At 33.5% G+C, this 20,834-nt stretch overlaps 7 protein-coding genes across 7 annotated transcripts; 2 read left to right on the forward strand and 5 right to left on the reverse strand. All coding sequences in view use genetic code 12, as the record gives it.

Moving 5' to 3' along the window:
* Positions 1-1,859: 1,859 nt before the first annotated feature.
* On the forward strand, positions 1,860-3,635 carry CDC7 (serine/threonine protein kinase; the record flags this gene model as incomplete). Its single annotated transcript, XM_049409839.1, has 1 exon — positions 1,860-3,635. The coding sequence occupies one exon, from the start codon at positions 1,860-1,862 to the stop codon at positions 3,633-3,635; it is 1,776 nt and encodes a 591-aa protein (XP_049266181.1).
* Positions 3,636-3,790: 155 nt separating this feature from the next.
* J8A68_000573 (uncharacterized protein) lies at positions 3,791-5,380 on the reverse strand (the record flags this gene model as incomplete). The annotated part of the gene is made up of 1 exon (XM_049409850.1): positions 3,791-5,380. The coding sequence occupies one exon, from the start codon at positions 5,378-5,380 to the stop codon at positions 3,791-3,793; it is 1,590 nt and encodes a 529-aa protein (XP_049266182.1).
* A 2,631-nt stretch (positions 5,381-8,011) lies between these two features.
* Positions 8,012-9,079, reverse strand: RPC40 (DNA-directed RNA polymerase core subunit; the record flags this gene model as incomplete). Its single annotated transcript, XM_049409861.1, has 1 exon — positions 8,012-9,079. One exon carries the CDS (start codon positions 9,077-9,079, stop codon positions 8,012-8,014), a length of 1,068 nt encoding a protein of 355 aa, XP_049266183.1.
* Positions 9,080-9,237: 158 nt separating this feature from the next.
* Positions 9,238-10,002, reverse strand: J8A68_000575 (uncharacterized protein; the record flags this gene model as incomplete). Its single annotated transcript, XM_049409872.1, has 1 exon — positions 9,238-10,002. One exon carries the CDS (start codon positions 10,000-10,002, stop codon positions 9,238-9,240), a length of 765 nt encoding a protein of 254 aa, XP_049266184.1.
* A 355-nt stretch (positions 10,003-10,357) lies between these two features.
* UTP22 (rRNA-processing protein) lies at positions 10,358-13,948 on the reverse strand (the record flags this gene model as incomplete). Its single annotated transcript, XM_049409883.1, has 1 exon — positions 10,358-13,948. The coding sequence occupies one exon, from the start codon at positions 13,946-13,948 to the stop codon at positions 10,358-10,360; it is 3,591 nt and encodes a 1,196-aa protein (XP_049266185.1).
* A 501-nt stretch (positions 13,949-14,449) lies between these two features.
* Positions 14,450-16,636, forward strand: ERG7 (lanosterol synthase; the record flags this gene model as incomplete). The annotated part of the gene is made up of 1 exon (XM_049409895.1): positions 14,450-16,636. One exon carries the CDS (start codon positions 14,450-14,452, stop codon positions 16,634-16,636), a length of 2,187 nt encoding a protein of 728 aa, XP_049266186.1.
* Positions 16,637-17,344: 708 nt separating this feature from the next.
* On the reverse strand, positions 17,345-18,112 carry ATO7 (Ato7p; the record flags this gene model as incomplete). Its single annotated transcript, XM_049409906.1, has 1 exon — positions 17,345-18,112. One exon carries the CDS (start codon positions 18,110-18,112, stop codon positions 17,345-17,347), a length of 768 nt encoding a protein of 255 aa, XP_049266187.1.
* Positions 18,113-20,834: the final 2,722 nt, after the last annotated feature.

The following is a 20,834-nucleotide window of genomic DNA, read 5'->3' on the forward strand; positions in this document are numbered from 1 at the left end:
TTTAGAGGAAAATAAACTGCATTATTAATTGAACCAATTTCTTTATGGCGCTACCAAATTATAATATTTGACAATGTACTCAGTCCTATTAGAATAGAGCCAGACCCCTTGACTCACTCAGTTATCTTTCAGGTCATCATTTCGTATGTGAAGCCACTTCAATTTATTCTCATTTTGAGTTATGAAATGTTTAACGAAGGAGGAGATTGTCTTTACACACTTGGATTGTTTTAGTCAAGAAAAACCGAGAAGAGAGATGAAGTTCTAATGGGCTGGACACTTGGAAGTATAATTAATCGATTTAAATAATTAGGAATTACTTGAACTACTTAGACTAGAAGCTATTGGGAGTCATACATAAATTAGTTCATATTATACTGTATTTCAACAAGTCAATGTTTCCTAAAAGAAGGATGAGGCAGACAATCAGTGTCGGAAGTGGGTAGCCACAGAATTTAGTTTATATTAGAAAGTGTGGTCAGACAAGGTTGATCAAATTGACCCTTCAAAGGTTGAAACAATGATTTTAATGAAACTAGCTTTGCAGAAAATTGAGGATAAATACCCTGGTATACAGTAGAAATTGTATTTGAAGACACTGATAATTTTGAAACATATACTACTGTGATAGCCGGTTGCAACACGACAGATCGAGCAACTTATGCATATTGTTTGAAACAATTATTAATAGATGCAACTGCATCAGACTTGATATCAAATAAGATGAAGAAGTATCAACCTATGCATCCAGTCAAATATTGGGAACTGACGAAATATGGAATTAAATAATTATCAGGACATTGCATTACTGAAACAGGTTGATGACACAAGGCCAAACTGATTGCGTTATGGACTGTCAGACATGCAAATTCCAGCATATCATCGTTGCTACGCAATTCATGGAGTACTTGATTCCTTCTTTCCTATTGGAAAGCAGTCTTAGAATTCTGACCAATTGCAACTGCCTGTGCTAATCTTATCTCTAGATGCTTCGGCAAAGCACTGACAATTATTCAAGTAATTCCATTTTTCATCAATTCTCAATACTTGAGTATCTGGATGTGGAGGCAGATAAGCCTCCACCTTATTAATGACTAACTCAGAAGCCCATTGTTTCTAATAACATTACTGGTTAGTATGTATGTATTGCCGGATCAGTCATATTAAAATCCAGCTATCTTCGTTGCATATGGTTCAAAATTACTTGTATCTTCAAACACAGTTTGTATTCTAGGATACTTTTGTTGCTATTCTTTGTGATGCTAATTTCATTGAGTTGAGCTTTTGATGGGTCAAAGCCCTTAAGTATAAACTGAATTCATATGCCACTCATTTTTGGCATTTATAATTTACTGTATATCGGAAATTGAAAATATATTAACCCTTCATACATCTAAATTGGGGGGGGGGGGGTTCATATTCTGAAAAAATAATTAATTAAATCTTTTTCTTTATCTTCTGGAACTTTACATGATACTTCCTGAATCGTTCCATTAAAACTGTCCCTATATTTGAACAAGATTCTTACTTTGTATGTCGTCAATCATTTTTGTCAACAAAAGGATTACCAAATTTAGCAACACAAAAGTTAATTGCAAAATGTCGTCCTCCCTTTCCTTTTGGATAAAAAAATCAAAACGAGACATTTTATACACGTGGAAAATGTCGTACAGTTGTTGATTGTTTTTTTTTGTTTACAAAATTTTTTTGCTTTACAACCAAGAAGATCAACTCTTCACAAAACTAAAGAAAGAGAGAGAGAAGATCACTGTACCTGCCAATCAATCACAGTGTCAGATTGTTCAAAAAGGGAACACAGAGAGAAAGATACAGGGAAAATGTTTGTACTGTCATCACAAATGGATCACACACCACTGTCCACTTCGGCAGCCATCACCACCAACAACAACAACAACGCGTCTCGTAAAAGAAAGTTAGGTGGATCTAGTGATGATCCGTTTAAAGACAAGAAACCACATCAATTCTTAAGCACATTGGCAGAAATAGATAAGAACTCAACCACTTCATTAAAACAATCACAACGAATTCGTGATGCTAAAGCTAAATTGTTTATTAGAAGTAATAATTTGATTAAGATGAATACTTCACTTGCAAATAAGACAACCATACTTGAAGAACCAAGCCAGAATAGTAGTAGTAGCAATACTAATAGTACTGGTCCTGACAATAATACCAGTGGAAGACTAATAGGTAATATAGCTAGAAATGTACCTGTACCAATACCTACCCAACAACCACAAGTGGTTGATGAACAAGATTATGAGAATGATGAAGTTACTTTAGAAGTTCTAGAAGAAATGCATAAACTAGAAGAATGTTTCCCAGTATTATCTACCGATTATAGATTAATGGATAAGATCGGTGAAGGTACTTTTTCAACCGTATATAAAGCAGAAGCATTAAATGGAATAATACGATTAGGTAGTGAAATTTGGAAATCACCACCATTGAAAAAACGGAAATCTCTTAGTCATAATAATACCAAATCTAAGAATCCAATAGTTGCATTAAAACAAATCTATGTTACTTCATCACCTAATAGAATTCATAATGAATTAAGTTTATTATATATGTTAACCGGGAATTCTCATGTTGCTCCATTACTTGACGTATTACGTTATCAAGATCAAATCTTAGCTATATTACCATATTATCATCATGCCGATTTTCGGGATTTTTATCGTGATTTACCTATAAAAGGGATCAAGAAATATTTATGGGAAATGTTTCAAGCATTAGATTATATTCATGATAAAGGAGTTATTCATCGTGATTTAAAACCAACTAATTTCTTATATGACCCATTTAAAGGAAAAGGTGTCCTTGTTGATTTTGGACTTGCTGAAAAAGTCGATTCCTCCATTTCATCACCTTCAAATCCATGTCCTTGTTTATCGAAAGACAAAATGGTAATCAACAGATCTTATACCAAACGACTTAATGTCAAAGGAGCCTACCCCAAGGCAGATACTCGTCCGCCAAGAAGAGCCAATAGAGCAGGTACGAGGGGATTTAGGGCCCCGGAAGTATTATTCAAATGTACCAATCAAACCACCAAGATAGATATTTGGGCAGCTGGGATAATTGGATTATCTTTAATAACAAGAAAATTCCCCCTTTTTAATTCTCCTGATGATACTGATGCAATATTAGAATTGGCATTAATTTTTGGATTAGAGAGATTACAAAAATGTGCAGAATTACATGGATGTGGATTGGAAATTAGTTTGAATGATGTGAATAGTTCCAATGGGAATTTATTGAAGATTATTTATGATTTTCTTAAGTATGAGGCTGATAATGAATGTTTTCCTAGTGATAGTGTTGTATTTGATACGTTGGGATTGTTTAATGAGACTGGGATGAAACTTGTGAAACCGGGTGAATATATGGGTACCACTAGTGGAGAGGGTGGTGATGACGATGACGATGATGAATATGCTAGGTTTAAAGAAATGGTTGAGAATTATAAGGATCATCGAAATTTTATGGAATTATTATATGCTTGTTTTAGAATGGATCCTTTGAAGAGATTGGATGCGAAACAGATTCTTAAATTACCGTTCTTTCATGAATTATCTCAAGGATATGATGAAGATGTGATTTTGCTTTAGATATTTTTGTTTTGCTTGGTTTTTAGCTTTTTGAGTATCCTTTCCCTTTATATATATTCTCTAAATATAAAAATAGTAATATATAATATATAATATTAATTAATTAACCATATAAATAAATAAAAGTATCCCTGCGAAAATAATTACATTCTTCATTATTCATAACTACCATAATACCCGTCATCATCATCATCTACTCCTACTTCCTCATCATCCGCATCAAACAGAATTCGTCTTGATCGTTTCCTCAAATTCTTAGTCAGTTTCTTTATACCCGCAACCTCTCCCTCATCATCATCTTTTCCACTCGGGTTCATGATCGCCTTATTCCACTTGCGATTCAATTTATTAATAAGTTCATTCTGTTGTGACAAAGTCTGCATCACCGGCTGATGTTGTTGACCTACTACTCCTACTCCTGTCGCCACCACTGGTTTCTTGGCCACGATCAATTTCGAATCGGTGAGTTGGTTCAAATGTGGGATAGAAATAACCCCTGGTGATGATATAGATGTCGGTAATAATGGAGGAGACATGGTTGGGTGGGTGTTCGGAGTGGTTGCGGTCGCAGTAGTGGATAGTTCCATTTGGAGGTCTTTTGAGATTGCTAGTTTTCGTTTTATGAACATTGATTGTTGGATTAGACTGTTTGATTTTGTCTTTTTCTTGGATGTGGCGGTGCAGGTGGAGGTGGTGGAGGAGGATGTCGCAGGTTGGGCTGGGTTTGTGGTTGGAGCCACGGCTGGATCTGATAGTGATATTGGTTTTAGGTCTTGAAGTTTTGGTGCAACTACAACTGCATTAGACCTCGGGCTGTCATTTATATGTTGGCTGAGGTGGTTGTGATGAGATGATGGATGTAATGCAGTTGATGGAGATGTGGGTAATAACGTAGTAGGAGAAGATTGATTTGAATTCATTGAAGCAGAAGCTGTTGTTGAAGTTGTCGATGACAATAACAACTCATCAAATCTTAATTTAAAATCTCTCTTTAATTGTAATAATTGATTTTCTTCTTTACTATTCTTTCTCTTTAATCTAAACACTGGATGTAAGATATTTCTTGTCGGAGTATGACTATCCAATTCCGAATCTTCGTCAGATAAAAGTACACTTGAAGTCCGATGATGTTGTCTGACGCGATTATTATTACCGCCAGTACCAGTTCCATTGTCAGATGTTATACCTGTCATTGTACTTGTGCTACTCGGAAGTATAGCCGGAGTAGTTACAGTATATGAATTTGCAGAAATTGATCCACTTGCAGTATTTATAGGATGATTAGTCAATGCCGAGGTTGTGACTGTTGTTGTATGTTGAGTACTATTTAAAGATGCTAAACTTGCAGAACTATTATTACGAGTGGGTCGTATATAATTACAATCATCAAATGATATAATTGAATTCCGGGGGCTTTCTAAACTTACAATCGAAAGACTACGAACAGTGGTTGGTGTTGGTGCAAGATGAGTTATATGTGATGGATTTATTATTGATGTGTTGATTGGTGTTGGAAACATCGATGCTTGTAGAGTTGTCGGAGTAGTAGTAGTATTAGCATTAGCATTGGTGGTAGTGCTATTAGTAGATGTGGAGTGTTGAAGTATTGGAGGCGTCAGTTGTGATAGTGGGAATGGGAATGGTGGGGGTGGGGGTGGGAATAATATCGATGAGGTCATTGAATGATTTGAAGACACTGAATTGACAGAGGATGATCTCTGTCTATGAGTAGAAGAAGATGACATTATCTTACCCTTTTCTTTTGTATGTAAGTTAAGGGGGTGGGTGGGTGGTTGGTTGGGTTTTCTTAAAAAAATTAAAAGGGGGCTGTTTTGAATGTTGACTAGTTGGCCGAAAGAGAGGGGAGGAGGAGTTTAAAAAAAAAAGAGTTTTGGAAAATTATTTTAATGATGTGACTAGAAGAAAGAAAAAAATGTGTTTTGATAAATTTATTTGCGACTAAAAAAAGAAAAATTGATTTTATTTTTGTTTCTTTTTTTTTTGCGTCTTTGATTTCATATACTCTTTTAGAGAAAGAAAAATTAATGCAAAGAAAAATAAAGTTTTAGAGGGGGTTTAAGGGGGTTTTGGTTCGTGTGACAAGGTTCATGTCACATTTTGTCCCCTATCAGATATATTTGTATTCAGGTGATTTTTTGGCTACTCATTAGAATTGAATTTGATAAAAGCTTTCTTGACTATTGAATCCCTTTCATTAGATTAATAAGATTTTAAAGATATGATAAAAATCATTTTGTTTATTTTATTTTTTGCAGAAACTGATTTTTTTTAGTTTTATGTTTCAATGCGTTTTCATTATTATTAAGCGAAAAAAATAAAAATTATTTTTTTTTTTTGCAATATTTTCAAATCAATATGTAAAAGCCCTAATAACCCCCCTTAAAATTGATGATGTAATAGAAACCATCTATATAACTTCCATGAAAATAAAAGTTTCTCACGACAATGTAATTTCCTAATTAAAGAAGGATTTACGGAGAAAAAGTTTTAGAAGCTACAAGATTAGCAAAATCCCATGTAAATGATGATGTGGGTTTACGAATTCCAACATAATTGCTGGTTAATATTGTCACGATATCGGAGGTAAATTGCTAGGAAGGGGATTATTATACAATTGTTGAAGATCCCCGGTTTCATGGATTAGCTATGTTATTTAGGAATTATCTTAAATAAATATTAAGTAACTTAGAATTCGATCAATCAAAATGAATTGAGTCACACATCCTTGGAACACCACTCATATTAATCATGATTGCGTAAATACCATTGAATATCTCATCCTTTACCAACACTTAAATTAAGTGTTGAAGTGTGCATGTTGTAAATTTATAAGAAAGTGTATGTTACACGATGCTATCAAATTTGTGGTTAATAGCTCTCTTTTTATTAAACAATTTGTATAAAATCAATTGATCCTTAGAAATCAATTAGGGGGAATTTCATTGTTTATGTAAAGATTAAAGGTTTTACTATTTTGATTGTTGTAAGTATTGTATTGGGGAGAGTGTGTATGGTGACTAAAAATTATGACCAACCAGAAATCACTAAAGTCGACAATGTAAATTGGTTGCTACCAAATATGGAGAATAGAATGTTGAACAATTACCATGACTAGGTAGAACAAAAGTGGTGATAATTAAAATGAGTCAAATAAATTATTTTCATATTTTAATGGTGAATATGTCTTAGGTACGGTTTATAAAACCACTGTTGTCGTAAATATAGTTACCCTGCGTATTATCCTACTGTTTTACAGCGGCAATCAGTAAAGCTCCTAGGTTTCACATAAAGAAACTCACCGATATCAAGAATTCCACTATCCTACCATCATCGACATCACAAAGTTGTCGTTTTTGTCTTATGGAATTACAGCGCGTTGGGGCTAATCGAAAAATCTCACATTTCAAAAGCAGCTTTATAAACCGGCTTCAAGGAACACCAATGGTTAAACATCATGGGTTGTTTCAGGTTAAGCGTGGCCGATTAAAAAACCTGGATATGACAGATTAAAAAGTCTGTATGATTTTATTGAAAATCTACAGAAAGAAATCATCCCTATTTTCTGCTTGGCCATGTTTAATCTGACAATCTACCATATGTTAGAAAGAAATACTGTACTTCTTGAAGTGTTCTATGTTTATATTGAAGAGCTTACTTTCTTAGGTACGTGCAATGAAAATTGTCCCTAAGGAAGCATTAGTACAATGTATATTTCAAGACCATGCTGAAACATTTATACGATTATTGATGTGGATTCAATTGGAGTTTCTGTGGAGAAAGCTCCACTCTAGCATATTTGACTTCAATATCTGATCTAATTCTTGACAAAGAAGGTTAAGAAGTGACAATATGCAATTGTGGTGAATTTTCGAAAATCGTAAATTGGTGTATTTAAACATTTACACAAAGTAATTATCCTGACAGTACGATATTTATTGGCCTTAGGATAAACGATTCATATTTCGCTAACTACTATTTCACATCTTAGAGGAATAGGTTTCTTTGTAGCAGAGTACATATGGTTTCTTGTATTCATGTCAGTAGATTACTATGTTTGAAGCTTCATTTTATTTTGCAACCAAAAAAATCCGATTCTCGAGGCATAGGTTTGGCCCTTTACTTTACACAGAACTTTTTCAACCTTTGTGGTTGCAAATACTTTCAGATGTCAAATTTGAAAACCAAGCAAACCTCTGTCGTGTTGAATAGAGTCTCTCGCATTAGTGTTCTGTGGCAACCTTGCGAAATACAATCATTTGATGCACGCAGTAGAAGAACGTTTGAAACAATTTAATTTTATTACAAGATCTTTACTATAATACACACCTCCTACCTACAAAAGTCTATAAAAACCTTTATTGACCAATTGGACAGTTTCTTAAATATTCAGCCTTATTCTTCAATACTCTAACTGATTTAAAGAAGATTTCTTCAGGTGACATAGCACCAGTAGATTCAACATTGAAAATAAAATGATCTCTCATTCTACCCAATTTAACCTTCCCATCAAATTCTTTATGTCTTAAAACTTCACGAGAAACAGTATCCTTTCTAGCATCAACCACATGTGCTTGTCCTTTCTTATCAATGCCAATAACTCCAGGTGGGAAACATTTCTTAAACTTAGTAGCCAATTCACCAGTTATTGGTTCTTTAATGTCTATAACTGGTAATAATCTATATGAAGCAGTTGCCACAGGGGAGAATTTAGCATGATCACCACCAACACCCAATATACAATGAGCTCTTAATGAGATTTCTTGTCCTGGTCTTAATTTAGCCAACAAAATATCTGGATCGGCAGGGACGACTGGATTATTCTTAAATCTTTCCAATTGAGTACCATGAGGTTCGAATTTTAAATCACGAGCATAAACATGGGAATTTCTATATAAATCCTTAGGATCAGTTGAATTTTTTGGTGCATGAGGGTTTTTGGTACATGTGACATTCAATGATAATACAACTGTATTATCTTCAGTATATCTTTCATTTTCATCTTGAGTTTTATCAACCCAGGATAATAAATCAGGATCAACTTTTAATGGAATTAATCCAATTCTATGAGCTAATACTTCATCTTGAATAACAGAAGTGTTCATGAATACATATACAGCTTCAGCTGCGACTGAAGGTACTTCAGAAATCATTATACGACGGAATGCATTGGCTATGGATGTATCAATATGAACTAAATCGAAATTAGCAGTACGTTCACTAATATAAGAAATATCGATATCGAAATTTTGTTTAAATTTTTCAATATTCCAAGAATAATCTCCTGATTGTTGATGACCTGGGAAATCGGTAGATGTTGTGTTTGTTACCCTATTGTATTCTATTCCAACAATGTTATTATCTGACATTTTGTTTGCCTTTTCTTTAGTTTTTAATCTCCCCTTTAGCTCATCTCTCTGTTCCATGGGATTTAAAGTATTGAAATTTTTTTTGGTAAGCAGCGCGAAGGACATCTCAGATTTTTTCAATTTGACCGGTATTGATTCTCACGTGACAAGCCAAAATCCGGTCATTTACTTTGTAAATTTCGTCTATACATATATACTTACATAAACCTATACAATCAAGCTTCAAAGGCTCCTGGAAATGAAGATATTGGTCGGGATGATGTATTGCTAGTACGACTTCCTGGTAATGAGAATGGTTCATACATTATTTCAAACTGTCGTATTTTCTTAATATTCTCAGCGATATCAAGTGAAAGCAAAAACACATTTCCATCATATCCGTCTCCACCAACATTAACTCTATCTCCCAGCTCTAATTCTGAAGTATCTGTAGTCACGGTAGATGATTCCAATAATTCTGAATCCTCAGATAATGCAATTAAATGATGCAATATGACTTGGATGAAAAATATCACAAAATCCAATCCAATCATTTCAAAACGACTATAAGCAGCTCTTTCTCCAATAAGCTGCACAGTAAATAATCCATGCAATAGTCCATCTTTAAACTTCGACTCAGTCGGTATTCCAAATATCAAATGATACAAAATACAAAAGCTATTCTGGACAACTAATCCATTCCAAGATATTTTGATAATTGATCTTCGATATGCTTCAGAAGTTCTACTTAATTCAGGTATTGGGCGGGAATTTACAATCATGAAATGATTCATTAGTCGGCATAATGCGAGTAGGATTGACATGTCACGTAAGTAGGCTATTGCTATTAAGATATAATCGATGGATTGAAATGAGGATCGTAAATCTTTCAAGAAGAATTTCTTTCGTTTATAAAGGATTGATTTATTGTTGGCAATTGTTTGTTCTGGGTTTGGACATGTTTGAGTCAGAAACTCTCGAATGGAAGCTTCGAGATCCATTTTAGTTGAGTTTGTCCTGGTTGAATGATGTTTGTATAATTGATGAAGGAAATGAAATAAGTTTTAACAATCAAACTTCTTTTTTGTGCGGCTCGGCGGTTTGTTACCTGAAGAATACTGAAATCTACTTACCATGATGTCATTCCCATTAACACTCATACTTTTCTCAGCAAATTCCTTCAAAAGAACTGTCTAGAATTGATCTCTACAAGTTGGACTTCACCGTAAGACTTTCTAATTAATTTTTGTACATGAGAATTAATACATAATTAAAACTTAAAGAAAAAGTTATTACAGATCTATAAAATATGAATTGACTATTGAACGTATGTAATTATTATTATGAGTTCCTTGATTACTTTCTAGTATTAATCGATTCAATCAAATCACCACCCAAAAGCTTAATTTGATTAAAAATTGCTTCTTTGTTAATAATCACTTCTTCTTGACTACTACCACCTTCACCTTCTATTGGTTTAACATTATATCCCAAATTAACTCTAAACTTCTTCTTAGTCAAATTTGCTGGAACAAAAATCCCACAAACCACATTCTTATTATCTTGACATAATCCAGTAAACTTTTTAGTTGAGAATATGATCACATTACCAAATTTCTTATTTAATTCATCTACGAATGCTTGAACTAAATCATACTTTGTCGTCACATCATCAGGGAATGAAGTTAAAGGTTGAATCAAATTCTTAAAAGTATTGGGTGGAAGTATACCTGAAGAAGCAGTAAGATTTGCTGATTTGACATTTATAACAAAATCATAATCTTTTAATGCTGGAGTAAAGATTAAATCAAGATTTGCTTCTGAAATACCTTGAGTTCTAACTAATTGAATAGCAGCCCTCGATAATGCGGTTAATCTAGTTGCAATAGGTAATGTTAAATCATTCGTCCATAAAATACCACTTGGATCATCTTTTGAACCAATGAATAATTGAGTTTTGATACCTGATGGATCATTCTTTCTTATTTTTTCGAAATTTTGTTCAATAATTCTATGAGCTTGTATTGATAATTTATCACTTAATTTAACATCTTCCTCGGCGGTACTTTTGACTAAATCAAGAATCAACGATTCTTCTTTCCAATTCCATCCGGCTAAAAAGTTCAAAATTTGTAAAAACCCAGTTTCAACCGAATGTGGGATTGAATAAGGTGAAGGATCAACAAATGGTTTAAGTGCAATCAATTCAACTAATTCATCGGAGAAATGATGTAATAATAATTGTGAATCCAACCAACGTTTGAATAATCTTACAGTTGGAGAATAGAAATGGAAATGCTGTGCTAATTGACTAACAGTTCTTGTATGTTTGACAACTCCCAAGAATTTCTGATTGAATTTCAAATAAACATCTTGAACTAATGCTTTTTGTTTTTCGGCGTTAGAAACGGCACGTAAATACAAGAGTTCATCACGTTCAGTCAAAACCCGGAGTCTGAACCCGTATCCTTCCGGAGTCAAGATATTCAATAATGAGATATTTTCATTGAAGGGGATTGATTCATCTTTGGTCACGAATGATGAATAAGTGGTTTCGGAATTCAAAATTTCATTGATTTTTAATAGGAATGCAGTTTTGGTTTTTTCAAGAGCACTAATTTCATCAGGCCATCTGGTTGAAGTTTCAAATTGTAAAACACAATCATTCCAGAAATCAGGATTTGAAACCGCAAATGGAACCGGTTGTAATAATGATGTATATCTCAATGATGCAGATGCTGGTAATAATGTCTTGACACCTAATGGTAATTCCAAATTGGTCATGATTTTATTCAATGATTCAAATGCAGCTCTTAATGCAGTATAACTAATCAATGAAGTAGTGACTTGATTATTGGCAGTAGGTAAAAGTGGAATAGGTAATTTCTTGTTAAAACTAGTGATTTCGGTGACTAAATGTTGAGAAATATCTGGTTGTAAATGTTTATCAAGGGCATATTTTGCAATTGTTAAAGTTAATGGTTCTCCTTGGTCTTGTATATTCCATACAACACAATGCTGAATCGAACCATCTTTGAATCTTCTCACTGATGCTTTTGGTTCCCAGAATTTCCAGAATTTCAGACCTGCTTCTTTATCTTCATTATTTGGTCCTTTTGTCACCAATTTATCACATTCTTCTGAATTTAATTCTAACCCAATTACAAATGTATTACTAATATGAGTCGGTTTTCTTTTATTGAGTGGATATGAATTGGCTTGTTTCTCATTTCGAATATGTATCAAGGTTGCTCTTTCACCTAGAGCCCTCTTCAAAATATCATATATTTTATTTTTCAAATAAGTTTCAAATGTAATAAAACAAATCTTTTCCAACGGACCAAAAGTTTCATATAATTCATCAGGAACAGTTAAATTCAAAACCATATCATACTTCATTTGATCAAAGTTAGATTTTTGTAATAAAATTGGATCAAATCTATCTTTAACTACATCATTTAATAAATTCAAAGTCTCAGTAGCTTGTTTTCTTAATTCTTGATATGATGAAGAAGTCATCTTCCATAATATATTCAATTTAATATTCTTATCGAAAATAGTTGGAACTTGGAATCCATCCGGTTTATATTTCGAGGCAATATTTTCTCCAATCAAAGATGAGAATGAAAGATATCCACTATTCAAATCCATAGTAGCCAAATATTTTATTAAACCTTTGAATAATTGGTATGATGAAAATCCATGCAATAAAATCTTGTTCCCGTTCAAACCACCACCATTTAATAATGCACTCATCAAAATGGCAAATTCGAAATGACCAAATCCACCACGGTTGATAGATGAATCGAATCCGCGTTGTTGGAGCCAAAGTTTACCTAAAATACAGGCATCTTTAAATGCTTCGGTTGATTTTTTCATGGTATACAAGAATTTGAGATAATAATCATATGATGTTTGAGAAAGGATACTTGAGTTATACATTGGTGTAGGGGGTAATTCTTCTTTATCTGATTGAACTCGAATACAATTCTTATCTGGAAGTAGTTTCTTTGAATCAAATACTCCAAATGGGAATGAAGCTATTAAATTAATTGTGAATTTTGTTTTATGAAAAGTTAAATCATCTGGATTTTCGGTTTGAATACTTTCTAATTTCAATACTGGATTTAATACATCATCGTTTAAGAAATTATATGAGATTTTAATTGGTAAATTATTCTTTTTTGATAATGGAATTAATTGTTCAGCAAGATATGCTAAATAAAATGATCTTTTATATAATGCTCGATAATTCAAGTAATCCTTTGGTTGAAATAATTGTTTTGGCATGGTTAATGCAACTTCAATTGCTTGTCCTTTAGATTCATGAATTCCAGTCTTTAATCCAAACGATCCAACAAGAGAAACATCTTCAGGAGAAAGATATGAAAAGGTGTAATTAAGTTTGGTAGGTTTAGGATCAGGAAATGGAATAGCGACTTTCTTTGAATTGAAATGATGTTCTGCTTGTTGTAATGTTAAATTTTCAATTGGTGGTACTTTTGAAATCAAATCATGTAAACGATGCAAAACTTTTTCAATCTTTGTAACATGACTTTCCTTTATTTTCACTTCTTTCATTAATTCGTCTATTTGTAATTTAAAAATATTCGATTTAAAGAGTTCAGCTGTTTCTCTAGCAACTTGAACATCTTGTGCAGAAAGTTGTTTCTTTTGCTTTTTGGTTGGTGGTTGAGATGACTTGGTTTGTTCTTCTTCCTCTTCTTCATCCTCATCTTCGTCGTCGTCGTCTTCTCCTTCAGAATGTTTATCCTCAGCTGTTTCTTTATGTCCATTTGCAAGGTTATGCTTTACCTCTTCTTGCTGTTTTACTTCTTCTTCAGCCTCTCTATCTGAAAAGGAAGTAAATTCTTCTTCTTCTTCTTCTTCATTCTTCTTATTCTCTATGGCAGAAACTTTGGTTTCATCCAACTTTCTTTTAGCCATAGTATATATATGTTATATGTATGTATTTTTCCTTCAATGAATGCTAAGTAAAGCTTCTTTGAGGTTTCTGTAAGTTTTGCAACAAATTTTAATTAAAGGGCAAAAGATTTCTTTCTTAATGAGAAGAGTCTCAGTCAAAGTGTAAAAAAAAAAACCTGTAAAGTGTAAAGCTACAACAGAAAGTGCGATGCGATATTTTTTTTTTTGGTAGTTGACACACGACCTTCGAAGTTCTTCTATTTTTTTTATTGAAGTTTTGATTTTATACACGACCTTTTTTTTGTTTACCGATTTTATCGAATTTTTCAAAAAATAGCGCCGCACCTGAATTATATCACGTGCGTTAATTTCCTAATTTGGATGTGCTAATGAATTATTTTATATTTACAAATATACGACGGTTTAATATCTCGTTTAGAAAATTTCAATATAAATATTGTACATCAACTGGTGTCTTTTCAGAACAAAAAGGATATATATATATTTCACTAAACTTATCAAATGTATTATTCGGAAGAAATTGGTCTTGAGAAGACAGACCCATCAAAATGGAGACTTAGAAGTGATCCATTAGGAAGAGAAACTTGGCATTATCTCACAACACCAGAAGAATGTTCTCAAGAACCACAATCCACATTTGTCCAATGGTTATTGGAATCTCCTGATTTCCCATCACCTCCACCATCAGATATTTCCACTTCCAAACAATCAATGGAAAAGGGGGCTGATTTCTTGAAGTTGTTACAATTAGATAATGGAATTTTCCCTTGTCAATATAAAGGACCTATGTTTATGACTATTGGTTATATTGTTGCTAATTATTTCAGTAATCAACCTATTCCAGATCCTTATAGAAAAGAAATGATTAGATATATTGTAAATACTGCCCATCCTGTGGATGGTGGATGGGGATTACATTCAATTGATAAATCTACTTGTTTTGGAACAACCATGAATTATGTATGTCTAAGATTATTAGGAATGACATCTGATCATCCAGTTATGATTAAAGCAAGAAGAACATTACATCGCCTAGGTGGTGCCATTAGGAATCCACATTGGGGGAAAGCATGGTTATCTATATTGAATTTATATGAATGGGAAGGGGTTAATCCTGCACCTCCCGAATTGTGGACTTTGCCATATAGTTTACCTATCCATCCTGGTAGATGGTGGGTACATACTAGAGCAATTTATTTACCATTGGGATATGTTCTGGCTAATCGAGTTAAATGTCAATTAGATCCACTTTTACAAGAAATTAGAAATGAAATTTACTTACCTCGACAATTACCTTATGAATCGATTAATTTTAGTAAACATAGAAATGATGTTTGTGGTGTTGATTTATATTATCCTCATTCCAAAATTCTTGATTTTGCTAATGGAATATTTAGTAAATGGGAATATTTCCGTCCAAATTGGTTATTAAAGAAAGTAAATACAACAATTTATGATTTAATACTTAAAGAATATGAAAATACCGAATTTTTATGTATTGCACCTGTCAGTTTTGCATTTAATATGGTAGTTACTTATCATTATGAAGGTGGCGACTCACTTACATTCAAGAAACTTTGTGATAGAATGAATGATGTTTTATTTCATGGACCTCAAGGTATGACTGTTATGGGAACGAATGGGGTTCAAGTATGGGATACTGCTTTCATGGTCCAATACTTTTTCGTTTCTGGTTTGGTTGATAATCCAAAATATCATGACATGATTAGGAAAGGATATATGTTCCTTATCAGATCTCAATTCACGGAAGATTGTGTGGATGGAAGTTATAGAGATAAAAGAAAAGGAGCATGGCCCTTTAGTACCAAAGAACAAGGATATACTGTCAGTGATTGTACTGCTGAAGCAATGAAGGCGATCATTATGGTTAGAAATCATGGAAGTTTTGTTGATTTAAGAGATGAAATTAAAGATGAAAATTTATATGATGCTGTTAATGTATTGGTTCAAATTCAAAATGTTGGCAAATGGGAACAAGGTTCATTCTCAGCTTATGAAAAAATTCGATCTACTTTATTACTTGAGAAGTTAAACCCAGCTGAAGTATTTAATAATATAATGGTAGAATATCCATATGTTGAATGTACTGATTCGTCAGTATTAGGATTAACATATTTCTCCAAATATTATCCTAATTTCAAACCAAAATTAATCCAACTGACAATCCAGAATGCTATTAATTACATCAAATCCGCCCAAGCCAAAGATGGATCCTGGTATGGATCTTGGGGTATTTGCTACACTTATGCCGCAATGTTTGCCCTCGAAGCCTTATCCACCGTCAATCTTACCTATGAATCTTCCGAGACAGTCAGGCGAGGATGTGATTTCCTCATATCCAAACAATTACCTGATGGAGGTTGGTCTGAATCTATGAAAGCTTGTGAAACTCATACATATGTCAATGCGGAAAAATCTTTAGTTGTTCAAACTGCGTGGGCTTTAATTGGACTCATACTTGCAGATTCTCCTCATAAGGAACCAATCAGACGGGGAATTGAACTTTTAATGAAGAGACAATTGCCAACTGGTGAATGGAAGTTTGAAGATGTTGAAGGGGTTTTCAATCATAGTTGTGCAATTGAATATCCCTCATATAGATTCTTATTCCCCATTAAAGCACTTGGATTGTATACGAAAAAGTATGGAGATGAAAGGATTTTGTAGAGTTTCTATTTATAGCCAAAAATTGATTGCAAAATAAAATGTCTGCCGGAATATCTTGCCCTTTCCCCTAACTATCACACAATGGACTAACTTTTTTTTGGTCACTAATATTTTATTTCGTACTTTAATTTTTTTAAGGAATGCTGCAAAAAAAAAGAATGCGAAAAATCAAATTTTCATGCAGACATTTTTTCTACAAGACAATCAAAGCCGCGCTGAAAACGAGCAAACAATAAACAATAATAAATTTTGTGTCGTTTAGACCTACTTCTAATTCCAAGCGAGGTGTCCCAAGCCCCCTAGTTGTAAAATGCTGATATCTGACATCTCTGACATCTCTGAAATAAACTAATTACAACTAGAGTTAAAGATACAAAGGTGAGAGGCAAGCAAAAATCTGTTTTTCGTGTTAATCTGTCCGTATATTAATAAATAGTAATGGTAAAAATTAGTAAGTAGTAGTTTCTAGTAAAACAAGCAATAAAAAAAGAAGTAGTAAGTAAACAATAAATTAAATTGTAAGTCCCGGTCCCCAAAGTAATAATAATAAGTATAAGATATTGGAATATAAAAAAAATGGTTGTTTGTTGGTAGAGAGAGCAATCAACTGGGCATCAGTGATATGTTCTCTTGTGGAATATTAAATGATTAGTATTAAGTTTAATTGTATCATAAATAGGATTAGTTTGAAAGTGATCCTCTCTCTCTCTAGTTAGGTAAAGGAATAACCTTAGCACCAAAGTAAGAGTTAGTTGGAGTAGCAGTACCTGCATAAGCATTGTAGAAACCTAAGAATGCAGTAATGATACCAACAACACCACCAGCCCTGGTAGTAGCAACACTTCCAATAAAGTCACCAATAGCTAATAAGACGAAAGTAAGGGTCAAACAACTGAACAAAGCACAGAAGAAAACGGTAGATTTCAAAGTCAATAATGTCAAGATAAAGGTAAAGATAGCCCAACCAGTTAAGAAGAAAGCAACGGCAGTTGCCCATTGGCCACTACCTTCATAAGCAGCTTCAACACCGAAAGCTGGAACCAAAAGAGCATTGTAAGCTAACCAGAAAGCACCATATGAAGTTAAAGCAGTAGCACCAAAAGTGTTACCGATAGCCATTTCCCAAACACCAGCAAGGAATTGAACTAAACCACCATAGAAAGCAGCTAAACCAAGAACAGCACGTGGAATAGTAATACCGCCGACACGAGCATTATAAGAACTCAATACGAAAGTAGTTAAAGCAAAAGCACATAAACCTAATGGAGCTGGGTTAGCAAATTGATGGACTGGCCTTGGAGATAAACCAGGGTTTAAAGTACCACCAAAAGCAGACATTAATTCATGTCTGTAATACTTGTGGTTACCAATGACAACAAATTCGTTACCGTCACCGGTAGTTTGGATTCTGTTGACTGGTTCATCAGTGTCTAAGGAATGTTCCTTAGAATGGTCGGAATGAATGGAATTGGACATCTTTTTTCAATCTCTTTAGTTTGTAGTTGTGGTTTGTTTTTTTAATTTATATAGAAAAATAAAATTACTTATTAAAAAGATTTATTTATATCTTCTCTTATAATCTTTAAAAATGGGAGACGATTTATAATAAATATTCAAATAATTAATTGAAAAAAGTTAAAGGGAAATCCAACTGATATTTATATATTTTTACTTAAAGGGAAAATTTTAAGGTTATTAATTTAATGGGGGGTTTTTTATTTGGTTTTTCTCTATAAAGATTTTCATGTAGAACTTTATGCAACCCATTATTATTAGATTATTATTTTTTCAAAAAATTAAACTTTATTATTTTATTTTTTTTTTATTTAAAGTTAGCCCCGATTATTTTTTAAGAGATAAGACCAAGCAAAAAAAAATACATACATAAAAAAAAAACAATCGTATTGTGGTGCAATCAAATTTTCTAACGTATAACTTGATCCTTGAATAATAATATTTTCAGACATTTTGTTTAATAGAATTGCCAAGGAAAATCATCTAGCTTTTTTTTGGTGAAAATGGTTTTTATTCTGCTAGAGCACCATTACCTTCAAGAAATCTGAAAAAAATGTCTGATTATGATGCTTGTGCCCCACAAACAAACATGCATACTTGTCTGAAAATTTTTTACGTGTCTCAAATACTCGGGTTCGGAGTTTTTTTGCTGGCGAATTTACAGTACAATAAGGATGAATTACATTTTTACAAGAAATTTACAGTACGTATGATTCAAAACAAAAAAAAATGTCTGATTTAAGAAGCCGTGCAAAAAGCCAAACCTTAATCTTTTTGTGGGGATCAAGAGAACTGTGGTGACTTGTTTTACAGTTCAACAGGGCGGGACCAAACTTCAGTTGAGTGATCTGGTTTGTAATTGGGCAGCAGGGGGGCGGTCTCTATCCCTAGTTAATCTGAGTTGTTGCGAAATAGTAGTTGATATTTTTACCGGTAGCTTCGTTTTTCGGTGTGGGTGAAAAAGTTTGCGGATAATACGAACTTCTCCAAGTACAAATTTCACAAGTGAGTGGAAGACTAGATCCACAAAACTCGCTACGTGTCGGATTCATCTATTCTAAAACCTGAACCATGTACATGTACATCGACTAAATGTAGTTTTCTATAAATTTTTATTGAAGAAAAAAAATGTATGTATGTAAATCAGACAGACTTTTTTTTTCTCTCTTTCCCAATTAACTCCTGTTTATTTTTTATTTGAACAGAATAGGCGATTCTTTGATTTGGCTTTTTCTTTTTAGTGGTGTTATTTTTGTGTATTTTTCTCAGACACTTTTCTCTTAGTACAACCTGATTCTTATTATGCGGGTGAATTTAATTCTTAATCATGTTGGAATTTTTTTTTAACCTCATAGGGTTCAAATGACTCAATGAATGAATTCAGAGATGTTGGTTTTGCTTAGCCTTTGGTTGTTTTTTTCAATTCCAAAACAATTAAGGAATGAAGCTGTACCCGATGTTATTCTAGCAAACCCGTTCGCACTTCAAACACTCCGAAGTTGGCTCATTCTTGGATGTTTTTTGCTAATGTTGCCCCTCATTTTTACCCCTCCCCCATAATGGGCGAATAAGTCGCTTTATAAATAATAAAAAACCACGTAGACGGTTACCAGAAAAAAAAAATGTCTGAAATATTGAAACCGGAAAAAATATTTGATCTGAATTGTGGGGCACCGGGGTTTGTTGGGAAGACTCAGACAAGAAACTTTGCAACAATCACAATCACAATCAACTTGTCTAAAGTTTTCAAACGGGGCTATATGAATACAATAGGATGCCACTATTAAAGCCCCCTATTTAGAACGCCACCATGTCTTTGTCCTACTCAATTGTATTCTAAACTAAAACAATGAAAAATGCCACACTGCAAAACTGTGCAAAGTAAAATGGACCAACCTCATTTTTCAAAGAGATCGTCACCAAGAAGTGTATGGTAATTCTTTCATGTGGATGTATGCACAGGCTACTTTTTCTCGAAGTGTCTTTTTAAAAATACAATATTGATTGGCATCAGAACAAGGATAAGTCTTGACGAGCGCTGCCAATGTGTTGAAAAAGATCTAGAGTCCCACCTACCAAATCTAGAACGAAGTTAGAGTCGTATAAAGGATGTCTGAAATATACATGGAAATGCATTAACTTGAGGTTTTTGAGACTGTTAAAGGAAAAGTCGTTCCAAGATCTGCCCCTCGTACAACCTTGAAAACAAATGACAAAATCAGTGTCTGAAAACCAAAAAGAGATTAAGATTATGTGTCCGAACGGCTGTGCAACCAAATTACTTTAAGTGTCCCTCATGTTTAACGTTCCCTCGTCAATCAGGACAAGAAAGTGACACGGTTGTTCTATGCATTGGTGAGCCATCCAATAAGCTTCATGTATACCTAATAAAACTGTTAACCCCTTCCCCCCACTGATCGACATGCCAATGCGAATGTGCAAAATGGCACAACCAAAAATGCATTCTCGTAACATTTCCTCAATGGATTTCTCAACATCAGAAGATTGTTTTGCTAAGAAATTTCGAGAATGTTTCCAGTAGAACCACCTAAGAAATTTGTTTATTCCCCGGATATTGTAATGACAAACCCAGTTGTGACACAATTATAAATAAGTCCATCTCAAGGAACTTTCTTAGTATTGCTGTCTTAGCAGAATACGAAAGTTTCAAAAAACCTTTCAA

Source organism: Hemisphaericaspora subhashii (assembly GCF_019202705.1).
Source record: "Hemisphaericaspora subhashii strain CBS 10753 chromosome Unknown scaffold7, whole genome shotgun sequence".
Taxonomy (NCBI): domain Eukaryota; kingdom Fungi; phylum Ascomycota; class Pichiomycetes; order Serinales; family Debaryomycetaceae; genus Hemisphaericaspora; species Hemisphaericaspora subhashii.